This window comes from Oncorhynchus nerka, linkage group LG4 (genome assembly GCF_034236695.1).
Source record: "Oncorhynchus nerka isolate Pitt River linkage group LG4, Oner_Uvic_2.0, whole genome shotgun sequence".
NCBI lineage: Eukaryota > Metazoa > Chordata > Actinopteri > Salmoniformes > Salmonidae > Oncorhynchus > Oncorhynchus nerka.
The window spans coordinates 101,611,204-101,631,678 of record NC_088399.1 but is presented as its reverse complement, the minus strand read 5'-3'; the positions used below and the strand labels follow the sequence as shown (position 1 = coordinate 101,631,678).

General features: G+C 27.8%; 1 protein-coding gene across 1 annotated transcript in view; it reads left to right on the top strand.

Annotated features, from left to right (window-relative positions):
• Positions 1-20,475, top strand: part of LOC115125006 (protein CBFA2T1-like) — a 181,116-nt gene that overhangs the window by 157,178 nt on the left and 3,463 nt on the right. The window contains 1 exon segment of the mRNA XM_065018163.1: positions 7,860-8,050. Coding sequence (XP_064874235.1) covers positions 7,860-8,050 — 191 coding nt within the window.

Below are 20,475 nucleotides of genomic sequence, written 5' to 3'. Positions count from 1 at the left end.
CAGTACTAAAGACAGTACTAAAGACAGTAGACAGTACTAAAGACAGTACTGAAGACAGTAGACAGTACTGAAGACAGTACTGAAGACAGTAGACCGTACTAAAGACAGTACTAAAGAGAGTAGACAGTACTGAAGACAGTAGACAGTACTGAAGACAGTACTAAAGACAGTACTGAAGACAGTAGACAGTAGACAGTACTAAAGACAGTAGACAGTACTAAAGACAGTACTAAAGACAGTAGACAGTACTAAAGACAGTACTAAAGACAGTACTAAAGACAGTACTAAAGACAGTAGACAGTACTAAAGACAGTACTGAAGACAGTAGACAGTACTGAAGACAGTACTGAAGACAGTAGACCGTACTAAAGACAGTACTAAAGAGAGTAGACAGTACTGAAGACAGTAGACAGTACTGAAGACAGTACTAAAGACAGTACTGTAGACAGTAGACAGTACTAAAGACAGTACTACAGTACTAAAGACAGTACTGAAGACAGTAGACAGTACTGAAGACAGTAGACAGTACTAAAGACAGTAGACAGTACTAAAGACAGTACTAAAGACAGTACTAAAGACAGTAGACAGTACTAAAGACAGTACTAAAGAGAATAGACAGCACTGAAGACAGTAGACAGTACTAAAGACAGTACTGAAGACAGTAGACCGTACTAAAGACAGGACTAAAGAGAGTAGACAGTACTAAAGACAGTACTGAAGACAGTAGACCGTACTGAAGACAGTAGACCGTACTAAAGACAGTAGACCGTACTAAAGACAGTAGACCGTACTAAAGACAGTAGACCGTACTGAAGACAGTAGACCGTACTAAAGACAGTAGACCGTACTAAAGACAGTACTAAAGAGAGTAGACAGTACTGAAGACAGTAGACAGTACTGAAGACAGTACTAAAGACAGTACTGAAGACAGTAGACAGTAGACAGTACTAAAGACAGTACTACAGTACTAAAGACAGTAGACAGTACTAAAGAGAGTAGACAGTACTGAAGACAGTAGACAGTACTAAAGACAGTAGACAGTACTAAAGACAGTACTAAAGACAGTAGACAGTACTGAAGACAGTACTAAAGAGAGTAGACAGTACTGAAGACAGTACTAAAGAGAGTAGACAGTACTGAAGACAGTAGACCGGACTAAAGACAGTACTAAAGACAGTACTGAAGACAGTAGACAGTACTGAAGACAGTAGACAGTACTAAAGACAGTACTGAAGACAGTAGACAGTACTAAAGACAGTAGACAGTACTAAAGACAGTACTAAAGACAGTACTGAAGACAGTACTGAAGACAGTAGACAGTACTAAAGACAGTACTAAAGAGAATAGACAGCACTGAAGACAGTAGACGGTACTAAAGACAGTACTGAAGACAGTAGACCGTACTAAAGACAGGACTAAAGAGAGTAGACAGTACTAAAGACAGTAGACAGTAGACAGTACTAAAGACAGTAGACAGTACTAAAGACAGTAGACAGTACTAAAGACAGTAGACAGTACTGAAGACAGTAGACAGTAGTAAAGACAGTAGAAAGTACTAAAGACAGTAGACAGTACTGAAGACAGTAGACAGTACTGAAGACAGTAGACAGTACTAAAGACAGTACTGAAGACAGTAGACAGTACTGAAGACAGTACTAAAGACAGTACTGAAGACAGTAGACAGTACTAAAGACAGTACTAAAGACTGTACTGAAGACAGTAGACCGTACTAAAGACAGTAGACAGTACTGAAGACAGTAGACAGTACTGAAGACAGTAGACAGTACTAAAGACAGTACTAAAGACAGTACTGAAGACAGTAGACAGTACTGAAGACAGTAGACAGTACTGAAGACAGTACTAAAGACAGTACTGAAGACAGTAGCCAGTACTAAAGACAGTACTAAAGACTGTACTGAAGACAGTACTAAAGACTGTACTGAAGACAGTAGACAGTACTAAAGACAGTACTAAAGACAGTACTAAAGACAGTAGACAGTACTAAAGACAGTACTAAAGACAGTACTAAAGACAGTACTGAAGACAGTAGACAGTACTAAAGACAGTACTGAAGACAGTACTAAAGACAGTACTAAAGACAGTACTGAAGACAGTAGACAGTACTGAAGACAGTACTAAAGACAGTACTAAAGACAGTACTAAAGACAGTACTGAAGACAGTACTAAAGACAGTACTAAAGACAGTACTAAAGACAGTACTAAAGACAGTACTAAAGACAGTACTAAAGACAGTACTAAAGACAGTACTAAAGACAGTACTAAAGACAGTACTAAAGACAGTACTAAAGACAGTAAAGAAGACAGTACTGAAGACAGTAGACCGTACTAAAGACAGTAGACAGTACTAAAGACTGTACTAAAGACAGTAGACAGTACTAAAGACAGTAGACCGTACTAAAGACAGTAGACCGTACTAAAGACAGTAGACCGTACTAAAGACAGTAGACAGTACTGAAGACAGTACTAAAGACAGTACTAAAGAGAGTAGACTGTACTGAAGACAGTACTGAAGACAGTAGACAGTACTGAAGACAGTACTAAAGACAGTACTAAAGACAGTACTGAAGACAGTAGACAGTACTGAAGACAGTACTGAAGACAGTAGACAGTACTAAAGACAGTACTGAAGACAGTAGACCGTACTAAAGACAGTAGACAGTAGACAGTACTAAAGACAGTACTAAAGACAGTACTGAAGACAGTAGACAGTAGACAGTACTAAAGACAGTAGACAGTGCTAAAGACAGTACTAAAGACAGTACTAAAGACAGTAGACAGTACTAAAGACAGTACTAAAGACAGTAGACAGTACTAAAGACAGTACTGAAGACAGTAGACAGTACTGAAGACAGTACTGAAGACAGTAGACCGTACTAAAGACAGTACTAAAGAGAGTAGACAGTACTGAAGACAGTAGACAGTACTGAAGACAGTACTAAAGACAGTACTGAAGACAGTAGACAGTAGACAGTACTAAAGACAGTACTACAGTACTGAAGACAGTACTGAAGACAGTAGACAGTACTAAAGACAGTAGACAGTACTAAAGACAGTAGACAGTACTAAAGACAGTACTAAAGACAGTAGACAGTACTAAAGACAGTACTAAAGACAGTACTGAAGACAGTACTGAAGGCAGTAGACAGTACTAAAGACAGTACTAAAGAGAATAGACAGCACTGAAGACAGTAGACAGTACTAAAGACAGTACTAAAGACAGTACTGAAGACAGTAGACCGTACTAAAGACAGGACTAAAGAGAGTAGACAGTACTAAAGACGGTAGACAGTACTAAAGACAGTACTGAAGACAGTAGACCGTACTGAAGACAGTAGACCGTACTAAAGACAGTAGACCGTACTAAAGACAGTAGACCGTACTAAAGACAGTAGACCGTACTAAAGACAGTAGACAGTACTGAAGACAGTAGACCGTACTAAAGACTGTAGACCGTACTAGAGACAGTAGACCGTACTAAAGACAGTAGACCGTACTAAAGACAGTACTAAAGAGAGTAGACAGTACTGAAGAGAGTAGACAGTACTAAAGACAGTAGACAGTACTAAAGACAGTAGACAGTACTAAAGACAGTACTAAAGACAGTAGACAGTACTGAAGACAGTACTAAAGAGAGTAGACAGTACTGAAGACAGTACTAAAGAGAGTAGACAGTACTGAAGACAGTAGACCGGACTAAAGACAGTACTAAAGACAGTACTGAAGGCAGTAGACAGTACTGAAGACAGTAGACAGTACTAAAGACAGTACTGAAGACAGTAGACAGTACTAAAGACAGTAGACAGTACTAAAGACAGTACTAAAGACAGTAGACAGTACTAAAGACAGTACTAAAGACAGTACTAAAGACAGTAGACAGTACTAAAGACAGTACTGAAGACAGTAGACAGTACTGAAGACAGTACTGAAGACAGTAGACCGTACTAAAGACAGTACTAAAGAGAGTAGACAGTACTGAAGACAGTAGACAGTACTGAAGACAGTACTAAAGACAGTACTGAAGACAGTAGACAGTAGACAGTACTAAAGACAGTACTACAGTACTAAAGACAGTACTAAAGACAGTAGACAGTACTGAAGACAGTACTAAAGACAGTAGACAGTACTAAAGACAGTACTAAAGACAGTAGACAGTACTAAAGACAGTACTAAAGACAGTACTAAAGACAGTACTAAAGACAGTAGACAGTACTAAAGACAGTACTGAAGACAGTAGACAGTACTGAAGACAGTACTGAAGACAGTAGACCGTACTAAAGACAGTACTAAAGAGAGTAGACAGTACTGAAGACAGTAGACAGTACTGAAGACAGTACTAAAGACAGTACTGAAGACAGTAGACAGTAGACAGTACTAAAGACAGTAGACAGTACTAAAGACAGTACTAAAGACAGTAGACAGTACTAAAGACAGTACTAAAGACAGTACTAAAGACAGTACTAAAGACAGTAGACAGTACTAAAGACAGTACTGAAGACAGTAGACAGTACTGAAGACAGTACTGAAGACAGTAGACCGTACTAAAGACAGTACTAAAGAGAGTAGACAGTACTGAAGACAGTAGACAGTACTGAAGACAGTACTAAAGACAGTACTGAAGACAGTAGACAGTACTAAAGACAGTACTACAGTACTAAAGACAGTACTGAAGACAGTAGACAGTACTGAAGACAGTAGACAGTACTAAAGACAGTAGACAGTACTAAAGACAGTACTAAAGACAGTACTAAAGACAGTAGACAGTACTAAAGACAGTACTAAAGAGAATAGACAGCACTGAAGACAGTAGACAGTACTAAAGACAGTACTGAAGACAGTAGACCGTACTAAAGACAGGACTAAAGAGAGTAGACAGTACTAAAGACGGTAGACAGTACTAAAGACAGTACTGAAGACAGTAGACCGTACTGAAGACAGTAGACCGTACTAAAGACAGTAGACCGTACTAAAGACAGTAGACCGTACTAAAGACAGTAGACCGTACTGAAGACAGTAGACCGTACTAAAGACAGTAGACCGTACTAAAGACAGTACTAAAGAGAGTAGACAGTACTGAAGACAGTAGACAGTACTGAAGACAGTACTAAAGACAGTACTGAAGACAGTAGACAGTAGACAGTACTAAAGACAGTACTACAGTACTAAAGACAGTAGACAGTACTAAAGAGAGTAGACAGTACTGAAGACAGTAGACAGTACTAAAGACAGTAGACAGTACTAAAGACAGTACTAAAGACAGTAGACAGTACTGAAGACAGTACTAAAGAGAGTAGACAGTACTGAAGACAGTACTAAAGAGAGTAGACAGTACTGAAGACAGTAGACCGGACTAAAGACAGTACTAAAAACAGTACTGAAGACAGTAGACAGTACTGAAGACAGTAGACAGTACTAAAGACAGTACTGAAGACAGTAGACAGTACTAAAGACAGTAGACAGTACTAAAGACAGTACTAAAGACAGTACTAAAGACAGTAGACAGTACTGAAGACAGTAGACAGTACTAAAGACAGTAGACAGTACTGAAGACAGTAGACAGTACTAAAGACAGTAGACAGTACTAAAGACAGTAGACAATACTGAAGACAGTAGACAGTACTAAAGACAGTAGACAGTACTAAAGACAGTACTAAAGACAGTAGACAGTACTAAAGACAGTACTAAAGACAGTACTGAAGACAGTAGACAGTACTGAAGACAGTAGACAGTAGACAGTACTAAAGACAGTAGACAGTACTAAAGACAGTAGACAGTACTGAAGACAGTAGACAGTACTAAAGACAGTAGAAAGTACTAAAGACAGTAGACAGTACTAAAGACAGTAGACAGTACTGAAGACAGTAGACAGTACTAAAGACAGTACTGAAGACAGTAGACAGTACTGAAGACAGTACTAAAGACAGTACTGAAGACAGTAGACAGTACTAAAGACAGTACTAAAGACTGTACTGAAGACAGTAGACAGTACTAAAGACAGTACTAAAGACTGTACTAAAGACTGTACTGAAGACAGTAGACAGTACTAAAGACAGTACTAAAGACTGTACTGAAGACAGTAGACAGTACTAAAGACAGTAGACAGTACTGAAGACAGTAGACAGTACTAAAGACAGTACTAAAGACAGTACTAAAGACAGTACTAAAGACTGTACTGAAGACAGTAGACAGTACTAAAGACAGTACTAAAGACTGTACTAAAGACAGTAGACAGTACTGAAGACAGTAGACAGTACTAAAGACAGTACTGAAGACAGTAGACAGTACTGAAGACAGTAGACAGTCCTGAAGACAGTCCTGAAGACAGTAGACAGTCCTGAAGACAGTACTGAAGACAGTAGACAGTACTGAAGACAGTACTGAAGACAGTAGACAGTACTAAAGACTGTACTGAAGACAGTAGACAGTACTAAAGACAGTACTAAAGACAGTACTAAAGACTGTACTGAAGACAGTAGACAGTACTAAAGACTGTACTGAAGACAGTAGACAGTACTAAAGACAGTACTAAAGACTGTACTGAAGACAGTAGACAGTACTAAAGACAGTACTAAAGACTGTACTGAAGACAGTAGACAGTACTAAAGACAGTAGACAGTACTGAAGACAGTAGACAGTACTAAAGACAGTACTGAAGACAGTAGACAGTACTGAAGACAGTAGACAGTACTAAAGACAGTACTGAAAACAGTAGACAGTACTGAAGACAGTAGACAGTACTGAAGACAGTAGACAGTCCTGAAGACAGTCCTGAAGACAGTAGACAGTCCTGAAGACAGTACTGAAGACAGTAGACAGTACTGAAGACAGTAGACAGTCCTGAAGACAGTACTGAAGACAGTAGACAGTCCTGAAGACAGTAGACAGTCCTGAAGACAGTACTGAAGACAGTAGACAGTACTGAAGACAGTAGACAGTACTGAAGACAGTCCTGAAGACAGTAGACCGTACTAAAGACAGTAGACAGTACTGAAGACAATAGACAGTCCTGAAGACAGTAGACAGTCCTGAAGACAGTAGATAAAAAATTATCAAAACTGACATCAAAAACCGCACCGACCTCAAAAAAGTAATAGTTAGGGGGTTAGAGGGTTAGGGGTTAGAGGGTTAAGGGGTTGGGGTTAGGGTTGGGGTTAGGGGTTTTAGGGTTAGAGGGTTAGGGGTTAGAGGGTTAGGGGTTAGGTTTGGGGTTAGGGGTTAGAGGGTTAGGTTTGGGGATAGAGGGTTAGGTTTGGGGTTAGAGGGTTAGGTTTGGGGTTAGAGGGTTAGGGGTTAGGTTTGGGGTTAGGGGTTAGAGGATTAGGGGGTTAGGTTTGGGGTTAGGGGTTAGAGGGGTTAGAGGTTTAGGGAGTTAGGGGTTAGAGGGTTAGGGAGTTGGAGGGTTAAGGGGTTGGGGTTAGAGGGTTAGTGGGTTGGGGGTTATGGGGTTAGAGGGTTAGGGGTTAGATGGTTAGGGGGTTATGGGGTTAGAGGGTTAGGGGTTAGAGGGTTAGGGGGGTTAAAGGGTTAGAGGGTTAGGGGTTGAGGTTAGAGGGTTAGTGGGTTAGGGGTTAGAATGTTAGGGGTTAGGGGGTTAGAGGGGTAGGGGGTTAGAGGGTTAAGGGGTTAGAGGGTTAGAGGGTTAAGGGGTTAGAGGGTTAGAGGGTTAGGTTTGGGGTTAGAGGGTTAGGGGGTTAGAGGGTTAGGTTTGGAGTTAGAGAGTTAAAGGGTTATGGGGTTAGGTTTGGGGTTGGGGGGTTAGGGTTGGGGTTAGTGGGTTAGAGGGTTAGGGTGTTAGGGGCTGGTTGTATGGGTCCTTGAGGATATCTCTGAATGTGTTTCAGAAGAGGCTGTGAACGAGGTGAAGCGCCAGGCCATGTCAGAGCTCCAGAAGGCGGTGTCAGAGGCAGAGAGGAAGGCCCATGAGATGATAAGCACTGAGCGGTCCAAGATGGAGCGTATGGTGGCAGAGGCCAAGAGACAGGCAGCGGAGGACGCACTGACTGTCATCAACCAGCAGGAGGACTCCAGCGAGGTAGGACACTTTATTGATCTACTATGTGCCAGAATATTCTGGATATAAAAGAATACCAGAGTATTTATTATAGATGTATTATACCAGAATGTATTTAATATAGATGTATTATACCAGAATGTATTTAATATAGATGTATTATACCAGAATGTATTTAATATAGATGTATTATACCAGAATGTATTTAATATAGATGTATTATACCAGAATGTATTTAATATAGATGTATTATACCAGAATGTATTTAATATAGATGTATTATACCAGAATGTATTATACCAGAATGTGTTTAATATAGATGTATTATACCAGAATGTATTATACCAGAATGTATTTAATATAGATGTATTATACCAGAATGTGTTTAATATAGATGTATTATACCAGAATGTATTTATTATAGATGTATTATACCAGAATGTATTTAATATAGATGTATTATACCAGAATGTATTTAATATAGATGTATTATACCAGAATGTATTTAATATAGATGTATTATACCAGAGTATTTATTATAGATGTATTATACCAGAATGTATTTAATATAGATGTATTATTCCAGAATGTGTTTAATATAGATGTATTATACCAGAATGTATGTAATATATATGTATTATACCAGAATGTATTTAATATAGATGTATTATACCAGAATGTATTATACCAGAATGTGTTTAATATAGATGTATTATACCAGAATGTATTATACCAGAATGTATTTAATATAGATGTATTATACCAGAATGTGTTTAATATAGATGTATTATACCAGAATATATTTATTATAGATGTATTATACCAGAATGTATTTAATATAGATGTATTATTCCAGAGTATTTATTATAGATGTATTATACCAGAATGTATTTAATATAGATGTATTATACCAGAATGTATTTAATATAGATGTATTATACCAGAATGTATTTAATATTGAATTATTATACCAGAATGTATTTAATATAGATGTATTGTACCAGAATGTATTTAATATAGATGTATTATACCAGAATGTGTTATACCAGAATGTATTTAATATAGATTTAATATAGATGTATTATACCAGAATGTATTTAATATAGATGTATTATTCCAGAATGTATTTAATATAGATGTATTATACCAGAATGTGTTTAATATAGATGTATTATACCAGAATGTATTTAATATAGATGTATTATTCCAGAGTATTTATTATAGATGTATTATACCAGAATGTATTTAATATAGATGTATTATACCAGAATGTATTTAATATAGATGTATTATACCAGAATGTATTTAATATAGATGTATTATACCAGAATGTATTTAATATAGATGTATTATACCAGAATGTGTTTAATATAGATGTATTATACCAGAATGTATTTAATATAGATGTATTATTCCAGAGTATTTATTATAGATGTATTATACCAGAATGTATTTAATATAGATGTATTATACCAGAATGTATTTAATATAGATGTATTATACCAGAATGTATTTATTATAGATGTATTATACCAGAATGTATTTAATATAGATGTATTATACCAGAATGTATTTAATATAGATGTATTATACCAGAATGTATTATACCAGAATGTATTTAATATAGATGTATTATACCAGAATGTATTTAATATAGATGTATTATACCAGAATGTGTTTAATATAGATGTATTATACCAGAATGTATTTAATATAGATGTATTATACCAGAATGTATTTAATATAGATGTATTATACCAGAATGTATTATACCAGAATGTATTTAATATAGATGTATTATACCAGAATGTATTATACCAGAATGTATTTAATATAGATGTATTATACCAGAATGTATTATACCAGAATGTATTTAATATAGATGTATTATACCAGAATGTGTTTAATATAGATGTATTATACCAGAATGTATTTAATATAGATGTATTATACCAGAATGTATTTAATATAGATGTATTATACCAGAATGTATTTAATATAGATTTATTATACCAGAATGTATTTAATATAGATGTATTATACCAGAATGTATTTAATATAGATGTATTATACCAGAATGCATTTAATATAGATGTATTATACCAGAATGTGTTTAATATAGATGTATTATACCAGAATGTAATATACCAGAATGTATTTAATATAGATGTATTATACCAGAATGTATTTAATATAGATGTATTATACCAGAATGTATTTAATATAGATGTATTATACCAGAATGTATTTAATATAGATGTATTATACCAGAATGTATTTAATATAGATGTATTATACCAGAATGTATTTAATATAGATGTATTATACCAGAATGTATTTAATATAGATGTATTATACCAGAATGTATTTAATATAGATGTATTATACCAGAGTATTTATTATAGATGTATTATACCAGAATGTATTTAATATAGATGTATTATACCAGAATGTGTTTAATATGGATGTATTATACCAGAATATATTTATTATAGATGTATTATACCAGAATGTATTTAATATAGATGTATTATACCAGAATGTATTTAATATAGATGTATTATACCAGAATGTATTTAATATAGATGTATTATACCAGAATGTGTTTAATATAGATGTATTATACCAGAATGTATTTAATATAGATGTATTATACCAGAATGTATTTAATATAGATGTATTATACCAGAATGTATTATACCAGAATGTATTTAATATAGATGTATTATACCAGAATGTGTTTAATATAGATGTATTATACCAGAATGTATTTAATATAGATGTATTATACCAGAATGTATTTAATATAGATGTATTATACCAGAATGTATTTAATATAGATGTATTATACCAGAATGTATTTAATATAGATGTATTATACCAGAATGTATTTAATATAGATGTATTATACCAGAATGTATTTAATATAGATGTATTATACCAGAATGTATTTATTATTGATTTACTATAATACAATGTATTTAATATAGATGTATTATACCAGAATGTATTTAATATAGATTTACTATAATACAATGTATTTAATATAGATGTATTATACCAGAATGTATTTATTATTGATTTACTATAATACAATTGATTTAATATTGATTTATTATACCAGAATGTATTTAATATAGATGTATTATACCAGAATGTATTTAATATAGATGTATTATACCAGAATGTATTTAATATTGATTTATTATACCAGAATGTATTTAATATAGATGTATTATACCAGAGTATTTATTATAGATGTATTATACCAGAATGTATTTAATATAGATGTATTATACCAGAATGTATTTAATATAGATGTATTATACCAGAATGTATTTAATATAGATGTATTATACCAGAATGTATGTAATATTGATTTATTATACCAGAATGTATTTAATATAGATTTATTATACCAGAATGTATTTAATATAGATGTATTATACCAGAATGTATTTAATATAGATGTATTATACCAGAATGTATTATACCAGAATGTATTTATTATAGATGTATTATACCAGAATGTATTTAATATAGATGTATTATACCAGAATGTATTATACCAGAATGTATTTAATATAGATGTATTATACCAGAATGTATTTAATATAGATGTATTATACCAGAATGTATTTAATATAGATGTATTATACCAGAATGTATTTAATATAGATGTATTATACCAGAATGTATTTAATATAGATGTATTATACCAGAATGTATTTAATATAGATGTATTATACCAGAATGTATTTAATATAGATGTATTATACCAGAATGTATTTAATATAGATGTATTATACCAGAATGTATGTAATATAGATGTATTATACCAGAATGTATTTAATATATATGTATTATACCAGAATGTATTTATTATAGATGTATTATACCAGAATGTATTTAATATAGATGTATTATACCAGAATGTATTTATTATTGATTTACTATAATACAATTGATTTAATATTGATTTATTATACCAGAATGTATTTAATATAGATGTATTATACCAGAATGTATTTAATATGGATGTATTATACCAGAATATATTTATTATAGATGTATTATACCAGAATGTATTTAATATGGATGTATTATACCAGAATATATTTATTATAGATGTATTATACCAGAATGTATTTAATATAGATGTATTATACCAGAATATATTTATTATAGATGTATTATACCAGAATGTATTTAATATAGATGTATTATACCAGAATGTATTTAATATAGATGTATTATACCAGAATGTATTTAATATAGATGTATTATACCAGAATGTATTTAATATATATGTATTATACCAGAATGTATTTAATATAGATGTATTATACCAGAATGTATTTAATATAGATGTATTATACCAGAATGTATGTAATATAGATGTATTATACCAGAATGTATGCAATATAGATGTATTATACCAGAATGTATTTAATATAGATGTATTATACCAGAATGTATTTAATATTGATTTATTATACCAGAATGTATTTAATATAGATGTATTATACTAGAATGTATTTATTATAGATGTATTATACCAGAATGTATTTAATATAGATGTATTATACCAGAATGTATTTAATATTGATTTATTATACCAGAATGTATTTAATATAGATGTATTATACCAGAATGTATTTAATATAGATGTATTATACCAGAATGTATTTAATATAGATTTATTATACCAGAATGTATTTAATATGGATGTATTATACCAGAATGTATTTATTATAGATGTATTATACCAGAATGTATTTAATATAGATGTATTATACCAGAATGTATTTAATATAGATTTATTATACCAGAATGTATTTAATATAGATGTATTTATTATAGATGTATTATACCAGAATGTATTTAATATAGATGTATTATACCAGAATGTATTTAATATAGATTTATTATACCAGAATGTATTTAATATAGATGTATTTATTATAGATGTATTATACCAGAATGTATTTAATATAGATGTATTATACTAGAATGTATTTATTATAGATGTATTATACCAGAATGTATTTAATATAGATGTATTATACCAGAATGTATTTAATATAGATTTATTATACCAGAATGTATTTAATATAGATGTATTTATTATAGATGTATTATACCAGAATGTATTTAATATAGATGTATTATACCAGAATGTATTTATTATAGATGTATTATACCAGAATGTATTTATTATAGATGTATTATACCAGAATGTATTTAATATTGAATTATTATAATAAAATGTATTTAATATTGATTTATTATACCAGAATGTATTTAATATTGATTTATTATACCAGAATGTATTTAATATAGATGTATTATACCAGAATGTATTTAATATTGATTTATTATACCAGAATGTATTTATTATAGATGTATTATACCAGAATGTATTTAATATAAATGTATTATACCAGAATGTATTTAATATAGATGTATTATACCAGAATGTATGTAATATATATGTATTATACCAGAATGTATTTAATATAGATGTATTATACCAGAATGTATTTAATATTGAATTATTATAATAAAATGTATTTAATATTGATGTAATATACTAGAATGTATTTATTATAGATGTATTATACCAGAATGTATTTAATATAGATGTATTATACCAGAATGTATTTAATATTGATTTATTATACCAGAATGTATTTAATATAGATGTATTATACCAGAATGTATTTAATATAGATGTATTATACCAGAATGTATTTAATATAGATTTATTATACCAGAATGTATTTAATATTGAATTATTATAATAAAATGTATTTAATATTGATGTATTATACCAGAATGTATTTAATATAGATGTATTATACCAGAATGTATTTAATATAGATTTATTATACCAGAATGTATTTAATATAGATGTATTATACCAGAATGTATTTAATATAGATGTATTATACCAGAATGTATTTATTATTGATTTACTATAATACAATTGATTTAATATTGATTTATTATACCAGAATGTATTTAATATAGATGTATTATACCAGAATGTATTTAATATAGATGTATTATACCAGAATTTATTTATTATTGATTTACTATAATACAATTGATTTAATATTGATTTATTATACCAGAATGTATGCAATATAGATGTATTATACCAGAATGTATTTAATATAGATGTATTATACCAGAATGTATTTAATATTGATTTATTATACCAGAATGTATTTAATATAGATGTATTATACTAGAATGTATTTATTATAGATGTATTATACCAGAATGTATTTAATATAGATGTATTATACCAGAATGTATTTAATATTGATTTATTATACCAGAATGTATTTAATATAGATGTATTATACCAGAATGTATTTAATATAGATGTATTATACCAGAATGTATTTAATATAGATTTATTATACCAGAATGTATTTAATATGGATGTATTATACCAGAATGTATTTATTATAGATGTATTATACCAGAATGTATTTAATATAGATGTATTATACCAGAATGTATTTAATATAGATTTATTATACCAGAATGTATTTAATATAGATGTATTTATTATAGATGTATTATACCAGAATGTATTTAATATAGATGTATTATACCAGAATGTATTTAATATAGATTTATTATACCAGAATGTATTTAATATAGATGTATTTATTATAGATGTATTATACCAGAATGTATTTAATATAGATGTATTATACTAGAATGTATTTATTATAGATGTATTATACCAGAATGTATTTAATATAGATGTATTATACCAGAATGTATTTAATATAGATTTATTATACCAGAATGTATTTAATATAGATGTATTTATTATAGATGTATTATACCAGAATGTATTTAATATAGATGTATTATACCAGAATGTATTTATTATAGATGTATTATACCAGAATGTATTTATTATAGATGTATTATACCAGAATGTATTTAATATTGAATTATTATAATAAAATGTATTTAATATTGATTTATTATACCAGAATGTATTTAATATTGATTTATTATACCAGAATGTATTTAATATAGATGTATTATACCAGAATGTATTTAATATTGATTTATTATACCAGAATGTATTTATTATAGATGTATTATACCAGAATGTATTTAATATAGATGTATTATACCAGAATGTATTTAATATAGATGTATTATACCAGAATGTATGTAATATATATGTATTATACCAGAATGTATTTAATATAGATGTATTATACCAGAATGTATTTAATATTGAATTATTATAATAAAATGTATTTAATATAGATGTATTATACCAGAATGTATTTAATATAGATGTAATATACTAGAATGTATTTATTATAGATGTATTATACCAGAATGTATTTAATATAGATGTATTATACCAGAATGTATTTAATATTGATTTATTATACCAGAATGTATTTAATATAGATGTATTATACCAGAATGTATTTAATATAGATGTATTATACCAGAATGTATTTAATATAGATTTATTATACCAGAATGTATTTAATATTGAATTATTATAATAAAATGTATTTAATATTGATGTAATATACCAGAATATATTTATTATAGATGTATTATACCAGAATGTATTTAATATAGATGTATTATACCAGAATGTATTTAATATAGATGTATTATACCAGAATGTATTTATTATTGATTTACTATAATACAATTGATTTAATATTGATTTATTATACCAGAATGTATTTAATATAGATGTATTATACCAGAATGTATTTAATATGGATGTATTATACCAGAATGTATTTAATATTGATTTATTATACCAGAATGTATTTAATATAGATGTATTATACCAGAATGTATTTAATATTGATTTATTATACCAGAATGTATTTAATATAGATTTAATATAGATGTATTATACCAGAATGTATTTAATATAGATGTATTATACCAGAATGTATTTAATATAGATGTATTATACCAGAATGTATTTAATATAGATGTATTATACCAGAATGTATTTAATATAGATGTATTATACCAGAATGTATTATACCAGAATGTGTTTAATATAGATGTATTATACCAGAGTATTTATTATAGATTTATTATACCAGAATGTATTTAATATGGATGTATTATACCAGAATGTATTTATTATAGATGTATTATACCAGAATGTATTTAATATAGATGTATTATACCAGAATGTATTTAATATTGATTTATTATACCAGAATGTATTTAATATAGATGTATTATACCAGAATGTATTTAATATAGATGTATTATACCAGAATGTATTTAATATAGATTTATTATACCAGAATGTATTTAATATGGATGTATTATACCAGAATGTATTTATTATAGATGTATTATACCAGAATGTATTTAATATAGATGTATTATACCAGAATGTATTTAATATTGATTTATTATACCAGAATGTATTTAATATAGATGTATTATACCAGAATGTATTTAATATAGATGTATTATACCAGAATGTATTTAATATAGATGTATTATACCAGAATGTATTTAATATAGATGTATTATACCAGAATGTATTTAATATAGATGTATTATACCAGAATGTAATATACCAGAATGTATTTAATATAGATGTATTATACCAGAATGTGTTTAATATAGATGTATTATACCAGAATATATTTATTATAGATGTATTATACCAGAATGTATTTAATATAGATGTATTATACCAGAATATATTTATTATAGATGTATTATACCAGAATGTATTTAATATAGATGTATTATACCAGAATGTATTTAATATAGATGTATTATACCAGAATGTATTTAATATATATGTATTATACCAGAATGTATTTAATATAGATGTACTATACCAGAATGTATTTAATATAGATGTATTATACCAGAATGTATGTAATATAGATGTATTATACCAGAATGTATTTAATATTGATTTATTATACCAGAATGTATTTAATATAGATGTATTATACTAGAATGTATTTATTATAGATGTATTATACCAGAATGTATTTAATATAGATGTATTATACCAGAATGTATTTAATATTGATTTATTATACCAGAATGTATTTAATATTGATTTATTATACCAGAATGTATTTAATATAGATGTATTATACCAGAATGTATTTAATATAGATGTATTATACCAGAATGTATTTAATATTGAATTATTATAATAAAATGTATTTAATATTGATGTAATATACTAGAATGTATTTATTATAGATGTATTATACCAGAATGTATTTAATATAGATGTATTATACCAGAATGTATTTAATATTGATTTATTATACCAGAATGTATTTAATATAGATGTATTATACCAGAATGTATTTAATATAGATGTATTATACCAGAATGTATTTAATATAGATGTATTATACCAGAATGTATTATACCAGAATGTGTTTAATATAGATGTATTATACCAGAGTATTTATTATAGATGTATTATACCAGAATGTATTTATTATAGATGTATTATACCAGAATGTATTTAATATAGATGTATTATACCAGAATGTGTTTAATATAGATGTATTATACCAGAATGTATTTATTATAGATGTATTATACCAGAATGTATTTATTATAGATGTATTATACCAGAATGTATTTATTATAGATGTATTATACCAGAATGTATTTAATATAGATGTATTATACCAGAGTATTTATTATAGATGTATTATACCAGAATGTATTTAATATAGATGTATTATACCAGAGTATTTATTATAGATGTATTATACCAGAATGTATTTAATATAGATGTATTATACCAGAATGTATTTATTATAGATGTATTATACCAGAATGTATTTAATATAGATGTATTATACCAGAATGTATTTAATATAGATGTATTATACCAGAATGTATTTAATATAGATGTATTATACCAGAATGTATTTAATATAGATGTATTATACCAGAATGTATTTAATATAGATGTATTATACCAGAATGTATTTAATATAGATGTATTATACCAGAATGTATTTAATATAGATGTATTATACCAGAATGTATTTAATATATATGTATTATACCAGAATGTATTTAATATAGATGTATTATACCAGAATGTATGCAATATAGATGTATTATACCAGAATGTATTTAATATAGATGTATTATACCAGAATGTATTTAATATAGATGTATTATACCAGAATGTGTTTAATATAGATGTATTATACCAGAATGTATTTATTATAGATGTATTATACCAGAATGTATTTATTATAGATGTATTATACCAGAATGTATTTATTATAGATGTATTATACCAGAATGTATTTATTATAGATGTATTATACCAGAATGTATTTATTATAGATGTATTATACCAGAATGTATTTAATATAGATGTATTATACCAGAGTATTTATTATAGATGTATTATACCAGAATGTATTTAATATAGATGTATTATACCAGAATGTATTTATTATAGATGTATTATACCAGAATGTATTTAATATAGATGTATTATACCAGAATGTATTTAATATAGATGTATTATACCAGAATGTATTTAATATAGATGTATTATACCAGAATGTATTTAATATAGATGTATTATACCAGAATGTATTTAATATAGATGTATTATACCAGAATGTATTTAATATATATGTATTATACCAGAATGTATTTAATATAGATGTATTATACCAGAATGTATGCAATATAGATGTATTATACCAGAATGTATTTAATATAGATGTATTATACCAGAATGTATTTAATATAGATTTATTATACCAGAATGTATTTAATATGGATGTATTATACCAGAATGTATTTATTATAGATGTATTATACCAGAATGTATTTAATATAGATGTATTATACCAGAATGTATTTAATATTGATTTATTATACCAGAATGTATTTAATATTGATTTATTATACCAGAATGTATTTAATATAGATGTATTATACCAGAATGTATTTAATATAGATGTATTATACCAGAATGTATTTAATATAGATTTATTATACCAGAATGTATTTAATATAGATGTATTTATTATAGATGTATTATACCAGAATGTATTTAATATAGATGTATTATACCAGAATATATTTAATATAGATGTATTATACCAGAATGTATTTAATATAGATGTATTATACCAGAATGTATTTAATATAGATGTATTATACCAGAATGTATTTAATATATATGTATTATACCAGAATGTATTTAATATAGATGTATTATACCAGAATGTATTTAATATAGATGTATTATACCAGAATGTATTTAATATAGATGTATTATACCAGAATGTATGTAATATATATGTATTATACCAGAATGTATTTAATATAGATGTATTATACCAGAATGTATTTAATATTGAATTATTATAATAAAATGTATTTAATATTGATGTAATATACTAGAATGTATTTATTATAGATGTATTATACCAGAATGTATTTAATATAGATGTATTATACCAGAATGTATTTAATATTGATTTATTATACCAGAATGTATTTAATATAGATGTATTATACCAGAATGTATTTAATATAGATGTATTATACCAGAATGTATTTAATATAGATTTATTATACCAGAATGTATTTAATATTGAATTATTATAATAAAATGTATTTAATATTGATGTAATATACCAGAATATATTTATTATAGATGTATTATACCAGAATGTATTTAATATAGATGTATTATACCAGAATATATTTATTATAGATGTATTATACCAGAATGTATTTAATATGGATGTATTATACCAGAATATATTTAATATAGATGTATTATACCAGAATGTATTTAATATAGATGTATTATACCAGAATGTATTTAATATAGATGTATTATACCAGAATGTATTTAATATAGATGTATTATACCAGAATGTATTTAATATAGATGCATTATACCAGAATGTATTTAATATAGATGTATTATACCAGAATGTATTTAATATTGATTTATTATACCAGAATGTATTTAATATAGATTTAATATAGATGTATTATACCAGAATGTATTTAATATAGATGTATTATACCAGAATGTATTTAATATAGATGTATTATACCAGAATGTATTTAATATAGATGTATTATACCAGAATGTATGTAATATAGATGTATTATACCAGAATGTATTTAATATATATGTATTATACCAGAATGTATTTAATATAGATGTATTATACCAGAATGTATTTAATATAGATGTATTATACCAGAATGTATTTAATATAGATGTATTATACCAGAATGTATGCAATATAGATGTATTATACCAGAATGTATGCAATATAGATGTATTATACCAGAATGTATTTAATATGGATGTATTATACCAGAATGTATTTAATATAGATGTATTATACCAGAATGTATGCAAT